This window comes from Schistocerca cancellata, chromosome 1 (assembly GCF_023864275.1).
Source record: "Schistocerca cancellata isolate TAMUIC-IGC-003103 chromosome 1, iqSchCanc2.1, whole genome shotgun sequence".
Classification (NCBI taxonomy): Eukaryota; Metazoa; Arthropoda; class Insecta; order Orthoptera; family Acrididae; genus Schistocerca; species Schistocerca cancellata.
In genome coordinates this window covers 1012116616-1012135633 of record NC_064626.1, presented here as the reverse complement: position 1 = coordinate 1012135633, position 19018 = coordinate 1012116616, and the positions used below count along the sequence as shown (strand labels likewise).

Here is a 19018-nt window from a genome sequence, read left to right as displayed (position 1 = left end):
GTACTGCTCACATAAGGATAAGATCAGAATCATACAACATTTCTTACGAGTCTGTATCACTTTTTGGAATGTGGGTTGTGGTGACAGACTGATCTGTTAAGGCAAATTCTATGAACATTGAAATTTTTTATGTTATGAGAACATTTCAAGAAAATCGCTTCACCGAAGCGCTATTAACTACTGTATCTCTGACTCCAGCGTTCAGACATTTCAGTGTTTTGGCGGGTGTTGAACCGTTAGTCCAGATCTAGGTTACGTTGACAGATGACAGTCTGGTGCAGAGTTGGCAAAGACACAGAAGGTGAATAAAAAATCTTAAATATGGCAACATATTGACATCTATGAGATCGAAAAGTGACAATGGTTTTGTGGCAAACCAGTATAGAACGTTTCAGTTAACCAATATTTTCTACCAGGATTTAAGAAAGACTACTTTTAACAATCAGCAAGTGGACAGAATTTTAAATTCTCTTGTTGAAACAGTCTTAACATTCTTAGTATATATGATGTCCACTACTGTGTTCTGACTATAGACGTAAATAGGGTAGTGGAAAAATCCTAGGAGAGTGTACATAATTTAGAAGTACAGGGAACAACTCACCAAACAGTGGAAGCATCAAGTCTTAACACTCATGTAAACAAGACTGAAAACCAGCTAGCTTTCGGAAGAATCCTTTCTCGAGCCAGAGCCCCCCCCCCCCCCCCCTTCCAAAAAAATGCGTGTGTGCCGTCTGCATCGTTTATATGTCTGTTGACTATGCCCCACTCTTCAGTCAGTCATTACCTTCCATTTCAAATTATTTACTGATTACAGATGTGCTTTATGTGACTATTATTCCCTCTGCCAGCAATGCTGCCTATGAAATATGTATGCTTAAATTGCAAGCTGTGAGACACAATGGTTAAATAATTAATATCCACAGAATTCTGAAGCTTTCACTTGACAGTATAAAAAAATGAACATAAATACAAAAGAGGAAATTGACAATGAACCATGACAATACAAACAATGGAGTTGGGTGATACAAATTTAAGACAAGATGGCTTTTAAATGAAAACTTTTATAAAAATATATTCACGCCACTTTCCAAATTTTCATATTCATACTATTTACTACAAAATTCTCTCACATAGTTGTAATGGTGCCATTGTAAAACATGTTCTACTTATCTAAAGAGTATGATTTTTTATTAATGACAGTAATCTTCAGACTGGTAAAATATGTATTTCTTTCAAAATAGTATGAATATACCGCTATTCTGATCTGTTCCATGACTAAAAATTTCTTATTCTTACAATCTTAAAAAAATCAAACAAAATAAATAAATAAATAATAAACAAACATATACAGTGTATGCTAACATACATTCAGAGGCTTCAGAAATGCCAGTACCAGCATTGTCAGAAACACACACCAACCTGTGTGGGCTCAATGGCTAGTTCATTTTTACAGTAGCAAATCCTAGGCAGCGTACTATTTAGTACAACAGGTACGGCAAAAAATGATAAGTTCACTACAGTAAAAATAAATTTACACTAAAATGCAATTTTCATTAGTTTTATAAACAGTATCATAACCAACACTATAAGGGAAAAAAATCACATTTTATTTCAAATTGCAACAACAACCTTATAAAACATACAAAATAGTTATAGTATTTGATCACTACAAACACACACATTCAACATCATAAGTAAAAAGATACATAACATATTGGAAAGAGACAACATTTAGATGTTCAATAAATTGTATTCAGACTTAATTTCACTTTGAGCAAAATTTTCTTGATGTAAAGCTCACAAAAACACACTTTCAAGAAAAAGCTTGTGTGGCAAGTACTTTGCATTATTTAACCTTCTAACTGATTCCTAAAATTCTGCAGCTCTTGGAAGATATCAACTGGCAGCTTTATCTCCCTCAAATAAATGTCATAAGTAATAATTAGCTTGAAGAGACCGCGTTCTAATGCACTTTTGAGTGCTTGTTTCATTCTGTTGCTTCTTGCTTCCAGGTACCTAGCCTTTTTCTGCACAACAAACTTTGGTATTTTTATTACAGCCCTATTTAGATTAACAAGAGAGATTATTATATTAGGAAGGTCTCTGAGAGAAATACCATAATCATCCTCTTTGAAGGATGCTGTTGTAATAAAAGCTAGTCCCTGAGCTGCCCAAATAACAGGGTACGCTTGAGATAAGGTCCAGTGAAGTCTTGAATCTGGGACAACCCCACAAAGATATGAAACCACAGTATTTTTGCATATGTAATCTACAATTTGAGTCCAGTATGACTTTATTGCATCAGAAAAAGAAATATTACTACCAAGTGGAGACACGGATTCTTGAACAGACTCATTTAATGACACTAAAGATAAGTTTCGCATGGACACACTGTTAGCTTTAGGTAATGTTGGCTGTGGAGTCTCTCTCTTTTGTGAAGATACTCCTCCACCACATTTTTCTCCTGACATTTCCATACAAGCTAAATTGATAAATTCTGTGTATGATTTAATTAGCTTTATGCATTCTGAAATAACCCCATTCCAGTTGTATGGATGACCACCAGGTTGACTTAAAATATATAATTGCTGTCGACGTAACAAGTCTTTCTCTGCTAATAACTTGAGGTCTAAATATGCCAAATTTTGTATTAATGGTAACTGTTGCAGAGCCATGGCGTCTGCAAGTTTAATTTTGTCTGTGTTGCTCTCATTTATTACAATTGGAAACACACATCTTTCAGTAAGATGCAAGTTTAACAAATATTTGCCTGCTGTGACAGCAAAAACATAAAAGAATGTCAGTCCATAAAAGTAAAATACAACCATGACGTTAAAAGATTCATTTCCTGCAATTTTCAAAGAGAAGAGGTTGGATATACAATTTCTTAAAGCACTGCCAAAGATGAAATACAAAACGGCAAACATTACAACTGGTGAGATACTTCTGATTATGGACTGTTTCAATAGATTGAGAAATTCTTCTTTGATTTGAATTAACCTCAACTGTTGCACAACTGGATATTGTAGAGCATTCGCTTGTAATATACATTCTGTTAAGAAAATATATACCCCCACAAACACGCTACCAACAATGAGGTATAGATTTTCTTCGACCACAGAGCTTCCACCAGTTCCTGTTGTACTGGGGGACCTCTCGTTAATTACCGATAAATAAAAAAACGATGAAAACGTACTAAGCAGTAAAAGTGACAGTGCCAAACAACCATTATGTAAGGTGAGTGTGCGCTGAATGCACGATATTCTGTTTGGAGTATAAGGAGTTACGTTTGCAAACTCTGAGCCATAAAGGTATACAAATGAAACCGTACATGTCATCACTGGAATAAAAAATACCCAGGTTTTTGGTGAAACTAGCACAGTTACAGCATCCATCATCCATGTCAAGGGGCTCCACAAATCGAAGTGAATCACAGCGAGGAAAGCACATGCTAACAATATCTCAAATATTATAGTCCACGTAACTGCTGACAATATTCTTCTAGAACAGATTTTCTTTCCTTCATTCATGTTTTGTTCGAAACTGGCTGGAACACATGGACATTAACACATTTCTTCAACCTAGCCGGCAAAAACACACCGCCAAACACACTAACCGTATAACGGTTCAACACCCGCCAAAACACTGAAATGTCTGAACGTTGGAGTCAGAGATACAGTAGTTAATAGCGCTTCGGTGAAGCGATTTTCTTGAACTGTTCTCATAACATTAAAAATTTCAATGTTCATAGAATTCGCCTTAATACTTTTTATTAATTTCTGTCGAACAGTAACTGGTAATATATTTAAAGAAGCTTATTGCCAGGAAAAACTCAAAGATCACATTTTAAACGGCTTCATCATTGCAATATGGCACTGTAAATAATTGTTTGGCGCTGTCGGAACTGAAGTATTGCGTGTACTACTCGAGAGGTGTGGTGTTTTTGCTGTGAATTTCTGTTATTAGACAATAAAGGTAATTAACTTGTCATGGAGTAAAAGTAAGACCACGTAATATTTATGCGTGAACATGTCTCATCAAGAAGATTTGTTTACCGTTACCAGAAGTTTGAGGATCTGTCAACGGGAGCAGTGATTTTTCTTTGCCAATTGATGTTATGATGCTGAAGTAGTTTTTTCTTTTCGCAGACCAACGGATTTTCGTGCTGTGAAGTTCGCAATGTCTTCGGGGAGACCAATAAAATGTGTTGTGGTCGGAGACGGAACGGTGGGAAAAACGTGTATGCTGATATCTTATACAACAGACAGCTTTCCCGGAGAATACGTGCCCACCGTGTAAGTCAACATTGAAAACCATTCACTGTCTGTTTGCAGGCTGAACGTGTCGTTGCGGATACAGAAGTCATTTTATTTAAAGCACAACTTATCAGGCAGCATCATCAGTTTAATAAGAGTTGTAGTTATTATTTGAGGATTTGACATTGGATATTCAATGTAATTTCTCGGAAGTAATTAGAAGAACCGTTTTTTAAATTGATTGTGACGTTGACATACTATCCTGTAGTAACTTGGGTTCAATAGCAGTATGAAAATTTCCATTAATTTTTCTACACTAGTCTGCAAGGATGACTGCGGTGGTGATATGTTTCACTGCTGCTTCAGTATGTAACCAAATTTCTGTTTTCTGGTTCATTTGAATCAGATTATTGTTATGAATATATTGTGACCATTGCAAGAGTTGCAGCTGAATATATTTATCTTTTTGATGGCTATTCTTCATATGTTTTTATCATAATAGTATGCAGTTAAGTCCCGTGAAACATTTGTATGTTCTTAATCCGCTCATGTTTGTTTTCTGATCTGTCCCAAGATGTATGGAATTAATTTATGAGCTGTATGTTATAGAAATTTCTCATGTCTTCAGCAAGTTTTCATGTCAATATTTTTGGCAGGCCTACAGTTTGTAACACAGATTTTTCTTCTATAATTACGCTTGTGAGAGAGCCTATAAACCATCTACCTTTCATGAAGTAGATGTGAATACCTTAGTAAAAGGAGTGTGTGACTGTAATAGTAGTTTGCTAAGAAAGGAAAATTAAGTTTCCATTGAATCACAAATCCTAACTCAGTCACACTATTGAGAGGCAACTAACTGAACAATCAAATTACCAAATGCACACAGTAGATCAGAAATTTAATGATTTCCTAAAATATTGTTACAGGATTCTTTGAGTTTTCCTTTACAATAGGCCAGAGATAACCACAGTTGCTCTTCTAATTACAGAAGTTTGTTCTCTCATATCAGACAAAATACACAGTTACTGGTTTCAGTAAATTAAATTGCCATCATCAGATCATGTGCATAGAAAAAAAAAAATTACAGGGCCAATCCATTTCATCATCTGTTCACATTAATTGGACACCACTGTAATGTACATGAATGTACACTTATGGGAAATTCTAATGTCAAACTAATATAAATGCATACAAGTTCAAACTAAACATACCTTAGAGAGATGACATTCCATTGTTTAGATTCTGAGAGTGCATCCAGTACAGCTGACAATGTCATGTAATCATCAGGTCAGAGGTAAATCATGGTAGAAGTAAATAGAAAGGTTGGTTAACCTCTTTGGTCAAAGTTGCATTTGCCTCGAAGAAGGAACTTCATTTTAATGCCGAGGAGTGGCTTTAGTCAAGATTTAAACATACATTTCAAGCAATGTTACAGAATACTACTGTCTCGTCGAAAAGCGAAAACCACTCATTACACACAGAAAATTCGATATCCAGACCCAATTTTGAGCATTATTGGGCATGAAATAAACTCTCTGTGGCAAATGGTATTCAGTTCCCTAATGACAATGCCTGTACGCTAAATGTTGTTGCATACAAATCATTGGCAACTGAATTTAGACCTAATGAATTCTTCCTGACACAAGTTGAAAAGACAGAACCAAAAAAAGAAACACAAAAGGCAAATCCATTAAATTTATTTAGACAGGCATTGCATACTTCACCAGCAGACATCTGTTTTGCCATCGAAGCTCGTAAGAGATTAAAAAAATTATTAGCTCAATGAAAAGCAATAAAAATTTTTTGGTTATGGTGGTATTTCAACCAAAATACTAAAATAATATGACAGATTGATAACACCTCTCATAAGTTATGTTTGCAGTCAGTCGATGAGTCCTGGAAGACTGAAATATGCTGTAGTAATGTCCTTTATGAAAGTGGAGATAAGCAAGAGACCTCTAAGTAAGACCCATCTCCCTCCTTCCTATGTTATCACATTTTTATCAGAATGCAGATTGTAATAGAGCATAGAAACATTTTTTACAATATGCCTAGTTTTTTTTAACTGCTGGTCAGTTTGGTTTCTGTAAAAGATTCTCCAGAAATAAGGTAATATTTTGTCTCATAAATGTGATTCTGGTAGAACTAAACAAGAATAATCACCTGTCATCATATCCTATGACCTTGGCTCTAAGAGCTTGTTGTTTTACTTGGTATTAATGTACATGGATGTAATCCTGTCTCAAAAACAGAAAACAGATGGCCACATTAACAAATGATACAATGGGAATAAAACTACATCCAGAGCAGGGAAACATTCAGTATGGTGTGCCACAAGGTTTGGTACTTGGACCAGTATTTATTGATATGTGTAAATGATTTACCACAAACATTTAATGACAAATAAAAAATTAATATTTGCTGATGATATGTGTACTGACGAAGGGCTCAGACACACACATAATAGACTGCGCTAAGCAAATAGTGGAGATAATATACGACCAGTGTTGCAATTGATTCAGAACAACAGCTTATTTACTAATATTACAAGACCTTATGTTATGGGATTCGAAACTAATAACATACAGATGTACAGACATTTATAATTGTGCACTTCACAAAATGCTAAAAAGTAATTTCTTGTGACTACAATATCAGTGAGTCATAATTAGAATTGGTTAGCTCATTCTAATACCAGTAAGTAACAACTTTGTAGGTATGAACTAGAATAATCGCATATCCACAGTCATAAGTAAGGCAGGTGCAGACTTGGGTTCATTGGCGAGATACTGCCGAACTGCTATCAGGGTTTGAAGAAGACTGCTTACAAAACATTTATGCGTACCCCCTTAAGCATGACTCAGATGTATGGGACCCTTGCAAAATATTACGAACAAGGGATATTGAACATAGAACAGAAGAGATGGTGCGTGATATTTTCTGAATAATTATAAAGTGCTTCTCAGAAATTGGACTTCCCATAAATTTTTAAAAACTCCACTATAGTAAGTTCTGTACAACAAGTAGTGACACCAACAATTGATGTAGCACATGAGGAGTCATTACATAGGGTTGAATGCTCCAAATTTTTGAGTGTACATATTGCTGAAAACTTGCCCTAACAGAAGCATATTACTGAGCTTCTCAAATGGTTACGTTCAGCTATGTTTGCTCTTTGTATAATTGATAGTCTTGGAAACAGATGAATCAGCTTCCTGGCACATTTTGCATATTTCCACTCATTAATGTTACAGAATAATTTTCGAGGCTAACTCATCAATTACAAAGATTGTATTAATTGCACAAAAGCAAGCAGTAAGAATAATATGTGGTGTTCACCTGTATATGTCATCTAGGTACCTCTCCAAGAAGCATTTTAACTTCACTGTCCCAATACATATATTTGCCAATGAAATTTGTCATAAATAATTTATTAAAATTTGAGAAGAATAGTGATGTCCATAGCTACAACACTCGAGGATAAAATGACCTTCATTACCCATAATTAAAACTGTCAGCGGCTCAGAAAGGAGTTCAGAATGGAGTAACAAAAAGTTTGATCATTTGTCCAATAGCATAACATGTCTGACAGTTTGCAAAGTAAGTTTTAAATCTAACTTAAAAATATTTATGTGGACAACTTCTATTCAATTGACAAATTTCTACTTAAAAACTGGTAGAGAAAAAAAAAGTTTGCAAATGTAGTAGCTTGTGTAGGGCTAAACTAATATTGTACTCATAAATGTTAACACTAATCATGTAAACATATCCTGTAATGACTCTCTCCATACCATTTCAATAAAAGAGTTGCTCAAATGATCTGTGGAACATGTAACTATCTAACTATAAAGAAGGATACTTCGAATTGTCACATAGAGATGGAATATCTGAATTGTAGATGCTTGAAGACAGTTATCATATATCCCTTGGAAGCCTCCTTACAGAGTTTCAAGAACCAGCATAACCTGTAAAGTCTAAAAATAAAAGTTCAGCCTACTACATATTGCTCCCACAGTGTATTTTTAGCTACAACTTCTGTAGCCAAACCTTCTTTTTGTAAATTATCTTCGCGTTTACTGTACCTTTCCCCATGCTCCTGTTTTTGTGCCATCAGCGAAAGCTATGTTTTCAACTAAAATATTTTTTATCAACAGCTGAAAAATAAGTTTCATTTCAAATCACGTGATCAGTAGTCTAGGAATCCACTATCCAGTAGTATCTATTCAATGTAACTGTGCTACAGGAAGCCCTCGTACGAACAGCTCCTTGCTTCTTTTGATCTCTCTTAAATTTCCCATTTTCAAGGCGATTTATGGATATGTGACTGACCTTGTGACTGTTTTAACAAACAAAAGGACCTTTTTTATTTTGCTTAACCTTGTTTGTTCTTGTCCAGTGTCGTGGTATTCAATAAATGGTGTTTTTTATGGTACCTTCGATTACCGGTATTAGCTTTCAAAAACATCATAGAATGTTTATCTTCATTATATTCATGACGTATTGACATAATATATATGCCTATTTTTATCACCTTCATCAAGCTTAGTTATAATCCACAAATCTGAATCTATTTGAATAATTAATTTTCATCTGGTATGACCAAGAAACATAATTCATTCCATTTGGTTTCTCAGCACAATTTCTTTTCTCCACCGTCTCCATATATTTCGAAAATTGTCTACTGTTGTTAAAAGAACATATTTTCTTTCCAGTAAAATTCCGAACTCAGCTTGACATCAGTTAATGTTCTCCAAATGCATCACACAGAAATGCTAATTCGGTATTGGCAAATGTTTCATTTTTGCCACATGAGGTAGTGTTAAGATTGGCTAATCGCCCCTGATGAAATTTTCTACAGTTTTTTTATTAGCACTCCTAGGCCCATAACCATTGTTGAAATAGTATGAAAAGTCATATTACATATTTTAACATATATTGAAAGAAAAACGTCTTACACTATTAAAGCTGAGGGCCAAAATATACCTCTTAACTGAACAAAATCCTCTTGACTCTTCATTGACTTTTTGAACTACAGTAGTGTCAAAGATAAGCCAGTCACAAAGTGGAACAAATAAAGGAGCTGTTACCCTGAAGTTTTCGAAGATACCCAGGGGTTTTAGAATCTTTGGCAAGTCTGTTTGAACACTAGTGCTGTGATCAAGATGGCAAAAGTAACTGGAAATTTCAGTATGCTGTAGCCGTTTTGTTTGTTAAATACTGTTGTCGGTGTGGCCTTGTGTCTCTGGCCTTCTGAACAAATTACTGTGTACATGCTATTAGCTACAAATATAGTGAAATAGATTCTTCATATCATAATCAGTAACACTTTATTAAATTGCACAGGGAGTTGGTTAATGACAAATGCTAGATCAAGGCATTTTACATGGGAGTAGAATTGGTCCAAAAACTAGAACATGCAGTAGCCAAAAGCAACTCCATCACTAATTAACAGTGGAATGCTAAAATTATTCTAAGAGTTAGCGTGCAATCATCATAGATTACACCTGGTGCATAAGCACTTTGATGTAGTTACAAAACTATGTGCAAAACCCACATACCTTGCACTGCACTGTAGCGTAATTTCTCTCTGCTATATGGGCCCCCATCGGAAAAGGAGAGCATTGTTTGTCCAGAGGGCTTCTTTGCATTGACAGTCACGGGAACTGGTGGTGATGAAGCAGTTTGAACTGGGTTGGGATTGTGCTGTTTTGTTCTCATTGGAATTTTTTCTTGAAAGAGATGTGTAGGTTTCAACAGTTTAGTGAGACAGTAGTGCTTTTGCCATTGACAATAATGTCGAGTGTGTGGGCTTCTTGTTGCACCACTTCATGCGGTCCTGAATAAGATGGTTTAATGGAGGTTTTATGCTGTCATAGCATAGCATTGTGTGTAGGTCTTGGTGTACATTTGAAGGACTGGTGCCATGTCAAGATGGTTGTCGGAGCCTGAGATGGCAGATGTGACCTCTCAACTGACAAATAAATTCACCATGTGTCAAGTTGGGTTCCCACAAGGACAGTGGATCAACAAACTCCCCTGGCAAGGGTAATGTTTCACCAAACTCAAGTTCAACAGCTGGAGCGTCCAAATCCAGTTTGTAACTATTTCTCATACTTAGCAATACTATTGGTAGAGAAGCTGTATCATGCCACATCAGGCTGCCTTTAGTGTTTGTGCCAGCATTCTATCATAATATTGCTGGCAGGGTGATAGCTTGTTGTTCTATTATACACAGTGACACAGAATTTACTCAGTTGTGCAAACAGGTTGGACTCAAACTGGCATTGGTGGTCTTTTGTGAATTGTGAAGGACAGCCAAAGTATGACACGTAACAAGGAACAAAGGTGGAAGCTAAGGTCTCTGCCTTGATGTTGTCTATTGGTGCAGCTTCTGGCCAGCCAGTAAAGCAGTCTATCATTATTAATTAATATCATTTGCTGTGCAATGGAGGTAAGAGGCTGACAACATCGCTATGAACATATGCCAACCGAGCTGTTGTATCTGGAAAATTGCCCACTGGTATGTGCGCATATCTGTTGTCTTTGCTGTGCTAGCATTTAATACATGTCTGTACCCATTATTGGCAGTCTTTCTTGACTCGTGGTGAAACAAAGCGATTGGAGACTAGTTGTGTTGTAACATGAACTTTAGGTGGCACAGGTTATGTGCATTATCAAAAACACACTTCATGAACGACCTGGGTAGGAGAGGGAGGTTCGCCACTGGACACTCAGTACAACTTGACATCGGTATTCGAAATCTCCATTGTTTGAAGTTTGAGCAATGATTCAGAGTCTTCATGCAGGTCGTGCAGCTCCCGGTATTATCGTTGTGCTGTCGTGAGTTCTGTTGTCGTGAGTTCTGTGAAATGTGTTGAACGATTGATGCTGCTGACATTGGGAGGCCATTGGCCAATATAGTGTGTATTCCTGAAATATAGACTAACTGGTTGTGCTGCCGATGTGAAAATTCATGTTATTTTGTTGGAAGGCATATGCAAGAGGCTTATGGTCAGCAAAGATACTAAATTCTCTGGCTTCCAGTTGAGATCAGAAATATGTAATGGTTTCATAGATTGCTAAAAGCTCTCTGTCAGGCACTCCATTTCTATTGAGACAGAGACAGTTTGTGCGAGAAGAATGTTAGCATTTGTCATGCTCTTGTACGAAAAGAATGCTAGTGCCTGTCATGCAAAGTTATTGTGACTCTGCACCAGTTGCTGCCTGACTCACGTCAACTACCAAAGCCAATGGTGCACTCAGTTCAGTGTTTGCGAGTAATGCCACCTCCACTATACTCTGCTTGGCTGCTTAGAAAGCTGAGATCATTTCATCCGTCTGTAAAACTGCTGAGTTTCCCTTGCTCTTTGGGCTGGTGAATGCTGCTGTTAATGGCACTTGCAACTCCACCGCGTGAGGTAAATTTTGGGTAATATAAATTGATGACACTGAGGAAACAATGCAGTTCCTTGCAGGTCATTGGCTAAGTAATCTGCAGGATGGTTTCAACTTTCTCCAGCAAGGATAGCCTGACAGTGTGATACTGTGGTCCAAAAAATCAACTTATGTGTGGGTGAAGACACACAAGGATTTAGAATGAAGTCATACCATTCCAATCTTATGAACATTTTGGTAAGAAGCTGCTGATGTTGCTATGGGAAGGAGAGAAGACCAGACTCTCATCAAGATAAGTGAAGTAAAAGTTAAGTCCTGGTAGCACAGAGTTAATGAACCTTTTTCCATGTGTGCACTGCTTTTCGTAGGCCAAACATTATGGACCTACTCTAAAAAAGGCCAAAAGTAATGGTAAAAGCTGCGTCATTCTTTTTTACGGAGACCACCAGGGGTTACTCAATGGCCGCATTATGCATTCACGAATTGTGCCATCAAATTCCACTTTAACTATGGTGAATCGGTTTGGTGCCAAGCACCATGTTCAGCAGGAGACTGGTGGGCCTTCTGTAGTCGGTATGTGATGCCCCGTGTCACAGGGTATCTCCTTCAGTGCTTGTAGTGGTTTTGTACGTGCTGGGAATCTCTTCAGTAAGTCAGTGTATTCGCCACTGGTGTCTTGCACAAGTTTAGCACTGTGCACTGCTGAATCTCAACAAAAACTAACAGCTGTCAACCCAGTGTTGGTAAACAGTTGATAATGTGCCAACAAATCCCACCCATTATTGGTCTTGACCTGTCTTCAAATGTGAGATCCCATGTAAAGATGCACCATAGTCTAAGGTCCAGGTTGATTTGCAGCGCTCTGTACAACTTCAGTGAAAAAAATTCGGTTAGCCTACATTTAGAAATGAGCTAAGAAAGGTTGAATGGCATTACAACAGCTGTATTTTGAGTAATAGTAACTTCAACAGTTTTTAAGTAGCTTTCTTGAAATATTTAATGAAACTTTTCCACTTAGAACCACATGTAACAAAACTACTAATGAACTTAAATGGACAACTCGGTATAAAAATTTCTAGTACCAGGAAGAGGAAACTTCACAATGAGCTGAAATACTATAACGGCAGACATTTTACTGAGTATGTACACCATTATAAAGCTAAATTAAAAAAAAAAGTTGTGAAGGCAGCCAAACAGATTGCAAACAATAAGTTCATTGTACAATATGAAAGTAAAACGAAAGCAGTGTGGTCTGTTGTTAAATCAGAGTTAGGTGTTAGAGTAAGTAGTAATGAAATATCTAGGATTAATGATGATGATAGCTTTATTGTAAACCCAGCTCAAATATCAGTGTGTTTAAATGAATTCTTCATAAATGTGGCAAAGTCAGATGTTGATGTAGTAGAGCATCAGAGTAAAATAAATCCCTTTGGACTCCACCAGAAGCTGAGTATCTTATGCATTTTAAAGAAGTCACAGTAAAGGATGTGGAAAATGTTATCATTAAAAAATAAAAACTCTGCTGGGAGGGATGAGATACACACTAAAGTGATTAAAACAGTGTGTGACATAATAGTACCTTCCCTGACTAAAATACACAACTAATCTTTTGAACAGGGATGTTTTCTCAATGTTTTGAAGAATGCTGAAGTTGGAACTCTGTTCAAGAAAGGATCGAGGGAAGACATGGGAAACAATCACCCTATTTCTATTCTTCCAGTCCTATCAAAAGTGTTAGAGAAAGTAGCTGCAAACCAGATCAAAACTTTTATTGTAAAAATTATACTATTATAAGTAACCAATTTGTATTTCAACCAGGAAAAAACACTCTGGATGCAATGAATTACTTTATTGAAAAGATATGCACATCAATGGATCAGGGGAGTAAAGTTACAGGTACCTTCTGAGATCTCATAAAAGCTTTTGACTCCGTGAACCATGACTTGCTTATCTACAAATTAGACAAATACAATATTCAGGACAAGGCTCTAAATTGGCTAACATCACACTCACGCAACAGAAAACAAAGGGTAACTTTTACCTCAAATGCAGTGAATTATTATTCTAAATGAAGTAAAGTATCACAGGGAGTGCCTCAGGGCTCAATTTTGGGGCCAATCCTGGTCCTATTCTACATAAATAACGTACCCATAAATATAAGTTCCCCATCAAGTCTGTTTCCAGACGTTACTTCTGTTTTAATTGAAGATGACGATACGGAAAGAATTCTGAGCTATGCAGAAAGAATTCCAAGCTTCATCATAAGCACACTAAATACAATAGAAAACTGGTTCCAGTTAAATGAGTTGAAACTGAAAATTGCAAAAACCCATATTGTTTGTTTCAAAACCAAATATTCAAGTTGTATGGAACTCAAAACACACTGTAACAATCAACTTATGAAAGAAGTTGACACAGTCAGATTCCTGGGGCTAAATGTGGACAAGAACTTAAGCTGGAATACACATATTGACTTCTGATTAAATAAAGTATTTAATTTTACATTTGCAATGCAAACACCAGCAAATTACTGACTTGAGTACACAAAAAATTTCTTATCACAGTTATTTTGAATCTGTTATTAGATGTGGGATAATTTTCTGGGGAAGTTCAAGTAGTGTATCTCGAATACTGAATCTGCAAAAGAAAATTGTCAGATACGTGTGTACTGCACAGCAAACAGTCTTGTCATCCATTATTTTGGAATCCTAACTGTTCCCACCATATATATTTATGAAATTATAATTTGCCTAGACAGCAGACAAAAGTTATTTGAGGAGAATCATTTTAACCACACATATAACATGAGAAACAAAATAATTTCGTGCTACCCCCACACCAGTTGAAATTATGTGTATGAACTCCACAGTAAATCTATTTAATTTTTAATCTCCATTGTTTGAAGTTTGAGCAATGATTCAGAGTCTTCACGCAGGTCGTGCAGCTCCCGGTATTATCGTTGTGCTGTCGTGAGTTCTGTGAAATGTGTTGAACGATTGATGCTGACAATGTATTACAAGTTAATGGGCAAAAACATATTTAATATGAAGCCAGAAATTTTAAAAATGAGGCTACAGCAGATTCTGTGGGAGAGATGCAACTATTTAATAGAAGAATTAATAGAGGATGAAACAATAATTTGAGAAAGGGGTAATTAAGTGGTAGATTTTATTGTATGTAAAAATAATAAAATTGTACTATTATTGTGATGCTGTTTGTTAACATCAGCTGTTCTGTGTTTATGGTGAAATTTCACCACAAATCTGATGTGTCTCCTGTATCTGAACCAAATGACTTAGATTATGTACATTATGAGCCAGATAAACCACAGTTCACAATTCTCTGTTGCAGTTGTGTTGAGCCAATAATCCTTCCATCTTCTTGGTCAGTTAATCCACTTTGGTGGGCAGCACATCATAATTGACCCGTCTTACCATGTGCAAAGACAAGCTGTAGCATACCGCTGCCACTTAACTCTCTGTCGCAGGTGATATAGTGTCAGATTGTCAGCTGACTCTGCAACAGCATCTAAGGGCATGCCAGTTTGTAACGCAATAATGGCTTTCACTTGGGGTGAGATTACTCCACAGCATGTACAAAAGGCTATCAGGCATGTTTCACATATCCACCTTACTCCACAGGTGTCGCAAATGTAAGGGCTTCTTGGGCTAGGACTTGTCTGATGTTTTCTGTCTGTAAAGCAGAGTCCTTTCATATCAGTTCTGTTTTTAACGTCTCATGTGCGTCCATTGTGGGCAGAGTGTTGATCACATATTCAAACTCTGCTGCTTATTTCTGTTCCAGCTGACTAACAACGGTTGCGAATTTGATTGTCTCTGCTGTAATTCCAGCATAGAGAAAGCTCAAACTGTAATGCTGGGTTATGTGACCAAGAAGGTAACAAATACATGGTGAATCATGAGACAGAAACAGGCTCCATCAATGTGTCCTTCATGTCAAACAGGAGTCCTTCCTGTGATACATTCCGGCTAATTTAACCACATTGTAGTCACTAGTGTTGGTGTGGCCTTGTGTCTGTGACCATCTGAAGAAATTACTGTGTGTGAGTACTGTTAGTTGCCAATACAGTGAAAGAGACTCTTCATGTCAGAATCAGTAACACTTTATTCAAATGCACAAAGATTTCGTCAATAAAAATGTTAGATCGAGATATTCTCCATGGAAGTAGAAGAATCAACCCAACAACTAGAACATGCAATAGTCAAAAGCAACTCTGTAACTAATTAACAACAGAATGCTAAAACTATTCTAGGAGTAAGCGCACAAGCATCATGGAATACAGTTCCTCTGATGGCTGGCATGGAAGCACTTTGTGACAGCATTACAAAATTACATGTGAAAACCAAACAAATTGCACTGCACTGCAGTGTCACTTGTGTCTGCTACAAAATTTCCCCTGACAGATTCTTTCCTGTGAGGGTTCTGAATGAGTAAAGTACTTGTGATTGGGCATTGGTTCCTTTGGATAGAGAGGTCAGAGAGGTTCCTATTGATAGCATAGTCAGTAGCAGTGGATCTTTTCCTCGGTTGAACAAGGATGAGGAAGGAAATATAGCATGACCTATTCAAAGAAACCAGCCTGTTGTTTACTGGGGACCTGGGAATCTCGAAACAGATGTAGGAAAAACATGGATTTCTCATCAAGTGATTTTAATTGGAAATGGTGGCTAATAAAGTTCAGAGCATGGTTGAAACACTTCGGGAAATTTGAGTTTTTAATAGGTAGCAGATGAATTTATACAAACTATATAAAGATACGAACTGACAACTTAATTCATGGAATTAATACTAGATATAAAAATCTATGTAAAGATGACAAGCCATGTACTTTGCTGCAGAAAGATTTCTGTTATTCAGAAACATACATTTTCATTAGGTTGTGAGCACCTGTACTAACATAGGCTACTAATAGAGGTCAGTTTAAGAGAAGGTTAAGGATTTATTGGTGGCCAAATCCTTTTAGTCTTAGTAGAACCAATTGATATATATTTTAGTAATATCAGATAAAATGAGCATTTTGTTAAAATCTGACATACACATGTCTTCAATATAATAATATGATCTGTGCAAAGAAGTGTTGTAAACTGTGCTTAGTTTGATGATGAGTGATTACAATAGCTTAAGAATTATCTTTTGCACTTCAGTATATGTTTAGGGCAAGTTTGCTATTACAACCTAAATATAACTATGTTTCATGTTTTTTACGTATTCCACAACTATGAGAACCATTTTACTTATGAACAGTACACTGTGCAGGGAACATTAGCATCTCTCTCTCTCTCTCTCTCTCTCTCTCTCTCTCTCTCTCTCTTTCTCTGTATCTATCTATCTATCTATCTATCTATCTATCTATCTGTCTGTCTGTCTATCTCTATCCTTTTTAAGGAAAGTTCTGCAAGAATGTAAATAATTTACAAGTAAATGAGGTCACTCACCATACATTAGAAGGATTGAGTTGTAGAAAAGAAAGAAAAATATGGTAGCTTTCGGACCAATTTATTGAGGCAGCAGGTGTGCGGGATAGGAATGGGCCGTGGTGTGGGGAAGGGGCGGGGCAGCAGGTGCTGCAACACATGGCTCTGGAGCCACTGAGTTTATGAGGTGCATGATGACATGGAGGACAGGACAAAAGAAAGTGAGGCTACTTGGTTTAGGTAGTAAGTGCAGCGAGTTAGCAGAGGTCGAGGACAGGAGGATTATGGCAACAACGGATGTGTTGCGTAACACCCATCTACGTAGTTCAGAAATCTAATGCTGAGGAGAGGGAGGGAGGGGAAGAGGATTCAGATGGCACAGATTGTGAATCATCCATTGAACTGGAGCCTATTTTGCTCAGCAGCTGTTCCGCAAGTAGATGGCCAACTCTGCTTGTGGCCGCAGTATATCTCTGGTTGGTGATCTTGGTCACGTAAAATGCTGTGCAGAAATTGCATCAGAGCTGGTATAAATCTCACACCTGTGTCTTCCAAACGGTACATCCATATGGTAAGGGAGTGGGAGTGGCATAGGGATGTACCAGGATGTTGTGTAGGTTTGGTGGGTGGTGGAATACTGATTTAGGAGGGGAAGGAAGGATTGTGGGTAGGATGCCCTTCATTTCCGGGCACAAAGATAGTCAAAACCCTAGCGAAGTTCGTGATTCAGTTTCACCAGTCCTTGATGATTTTGGATGATGAGGGTGTGGGGGGTGCTCCAGTGCAGCTGGTTCTTGGGGCTGGCTGGAGGATTAAGGCTGATGGCAAGAGAAATCTGTTTGCAGACTAGGTTTGGGGAGTAGTCTGCGAAGGCCTTTGTGAGACCTTCAGCTTATGGGGAAAAGTAATTCTCATCATTAGAGATAGGCCTTCCATAGGTGTCACGCTGTCTGGGAGATTTTTGGTGAGGAAGGGATGATAGCTGCCAAAATGCAGATACTGTTGTTGGCGATTTTGATGTGGATGGAGGTGGAATTGGGCCAATAGAGAACTGGAGGTCAACATCCAGGAAGGTGGCACATATGACGGAAGAGAACTAGGTGAAACGAGTTATGTTATGGTTTTAGGGCGCAAAACTGCTACGGTCATTAGCAGGTGAAACGAGTGGGAGAGGTGTCGGGGCTGTGGAGGAATGAGGCTAGTCACTGAACCTGAACCAGTTGGTAGCGAGAAGTAGGTATCCAGGTGATAATAGTGTAAGGACGGTCAAGAGTCAGCGAAGGAAGTGGTCTGTTCTTTAACATGAGAGACTAGGCTACGAGCAGTTGGTTGGAGTTGTTGGTTGACAGGAAGGGAGATTCTTTCAGTGGGAGCACAGTAAACAGTTACAATGGGCATCCATGATTATTGGATTGATGGATTTTGGGAAGCCAGTGCAAGGTGTTTGTGGAAGAACATTGGGGTGATGAAGGAGATGGATTCAGGGGAAAGATTCTAGGAGGCCAAAGGTTTTGAATGGATATTGAAGATTATGTTTGACTTCTGTGATGGAAATCTTTCCTCTTAATCAATCTTCTTTCTCACTCCAACTACCCCCCCCCCCCCTCACCCTCAAAAAGGATCCCCCCTCACACCCAACTCCTACACAGTTCCATAAGTCCAACAGTTCTGTAGGTTCTCTATATTCATACACCCAACAGTCCTGGATGACTCATTGTAGCTGTTTATTTTGCTCCCATTGCAGCAATCTCCACTCTGGTTGACGTTACACCTCCAACTTATTGCTTGAAACTTAGCCACTCATATTAAAATTATGAACCACTTCTTTCACCAACTATTGACTGTCTCCGCACTGTTACCATCTGTATTCCTTTTCGTCGTCACTCTTGATGACACCTCCCTGTACATCACATCTCCCATGTCCATAGCCTT

At 37.6% G+C, this 19018-nt stretch overlaps 2 protein-coding genes across 2 annotated transcripts in view; one reads left to right on the top strand and one right to left on the bottom strand.

The window, feature by feature from the left end:
• Positions 1–1542: 1542 nt before the first annotated feature.
• On the bottom strand, positions 1543–3645 carry LOC126089102 (nucleoporin NDC1). The gene has a single exon (XM_049906885.1). It carries the CDS (start codon positions 3528–3530, stop codon positions 1851–1853), a length of 1680 nt encoding a protein of 559 aa, XP_049762842.1. The 5' UTR covers positions 3531–3645; the 3' UTR covers positions 1543–1850.
• A 216-nt stretch (positions 3646–3861) lies between these two features.
• Positions 3862–19018, top strand: part of LOC126089145 (ras-related C3 botulinum toxin substrate 1) — a 95804-nt gene continuing 80647 nt past the window's right edge. The window contains exons 1-2 of the mRNA XM_049906888.1: positions 3862–3975; positions 4149–4295. Coding sequence (XP_049762845.1) covers positions 4180–4295 — 116 coding nt within the window. The 5' untranslated portion in view covers positions 3862–3975; positions 4149–4179. The remainder of the gene's footprint in view (positions 3976–4148; positions 4296–19018) is intronic.

Excerpts from the sequence above, each read along its gene's own strand:
- LOC126089102 (XM_049906885.1), bottom strand. The coding sequence starts at position 3,530 with ATGAATGAAGGAAAGAAAATCTGTTCTAGAAGAATATTGTCAGCAGTT.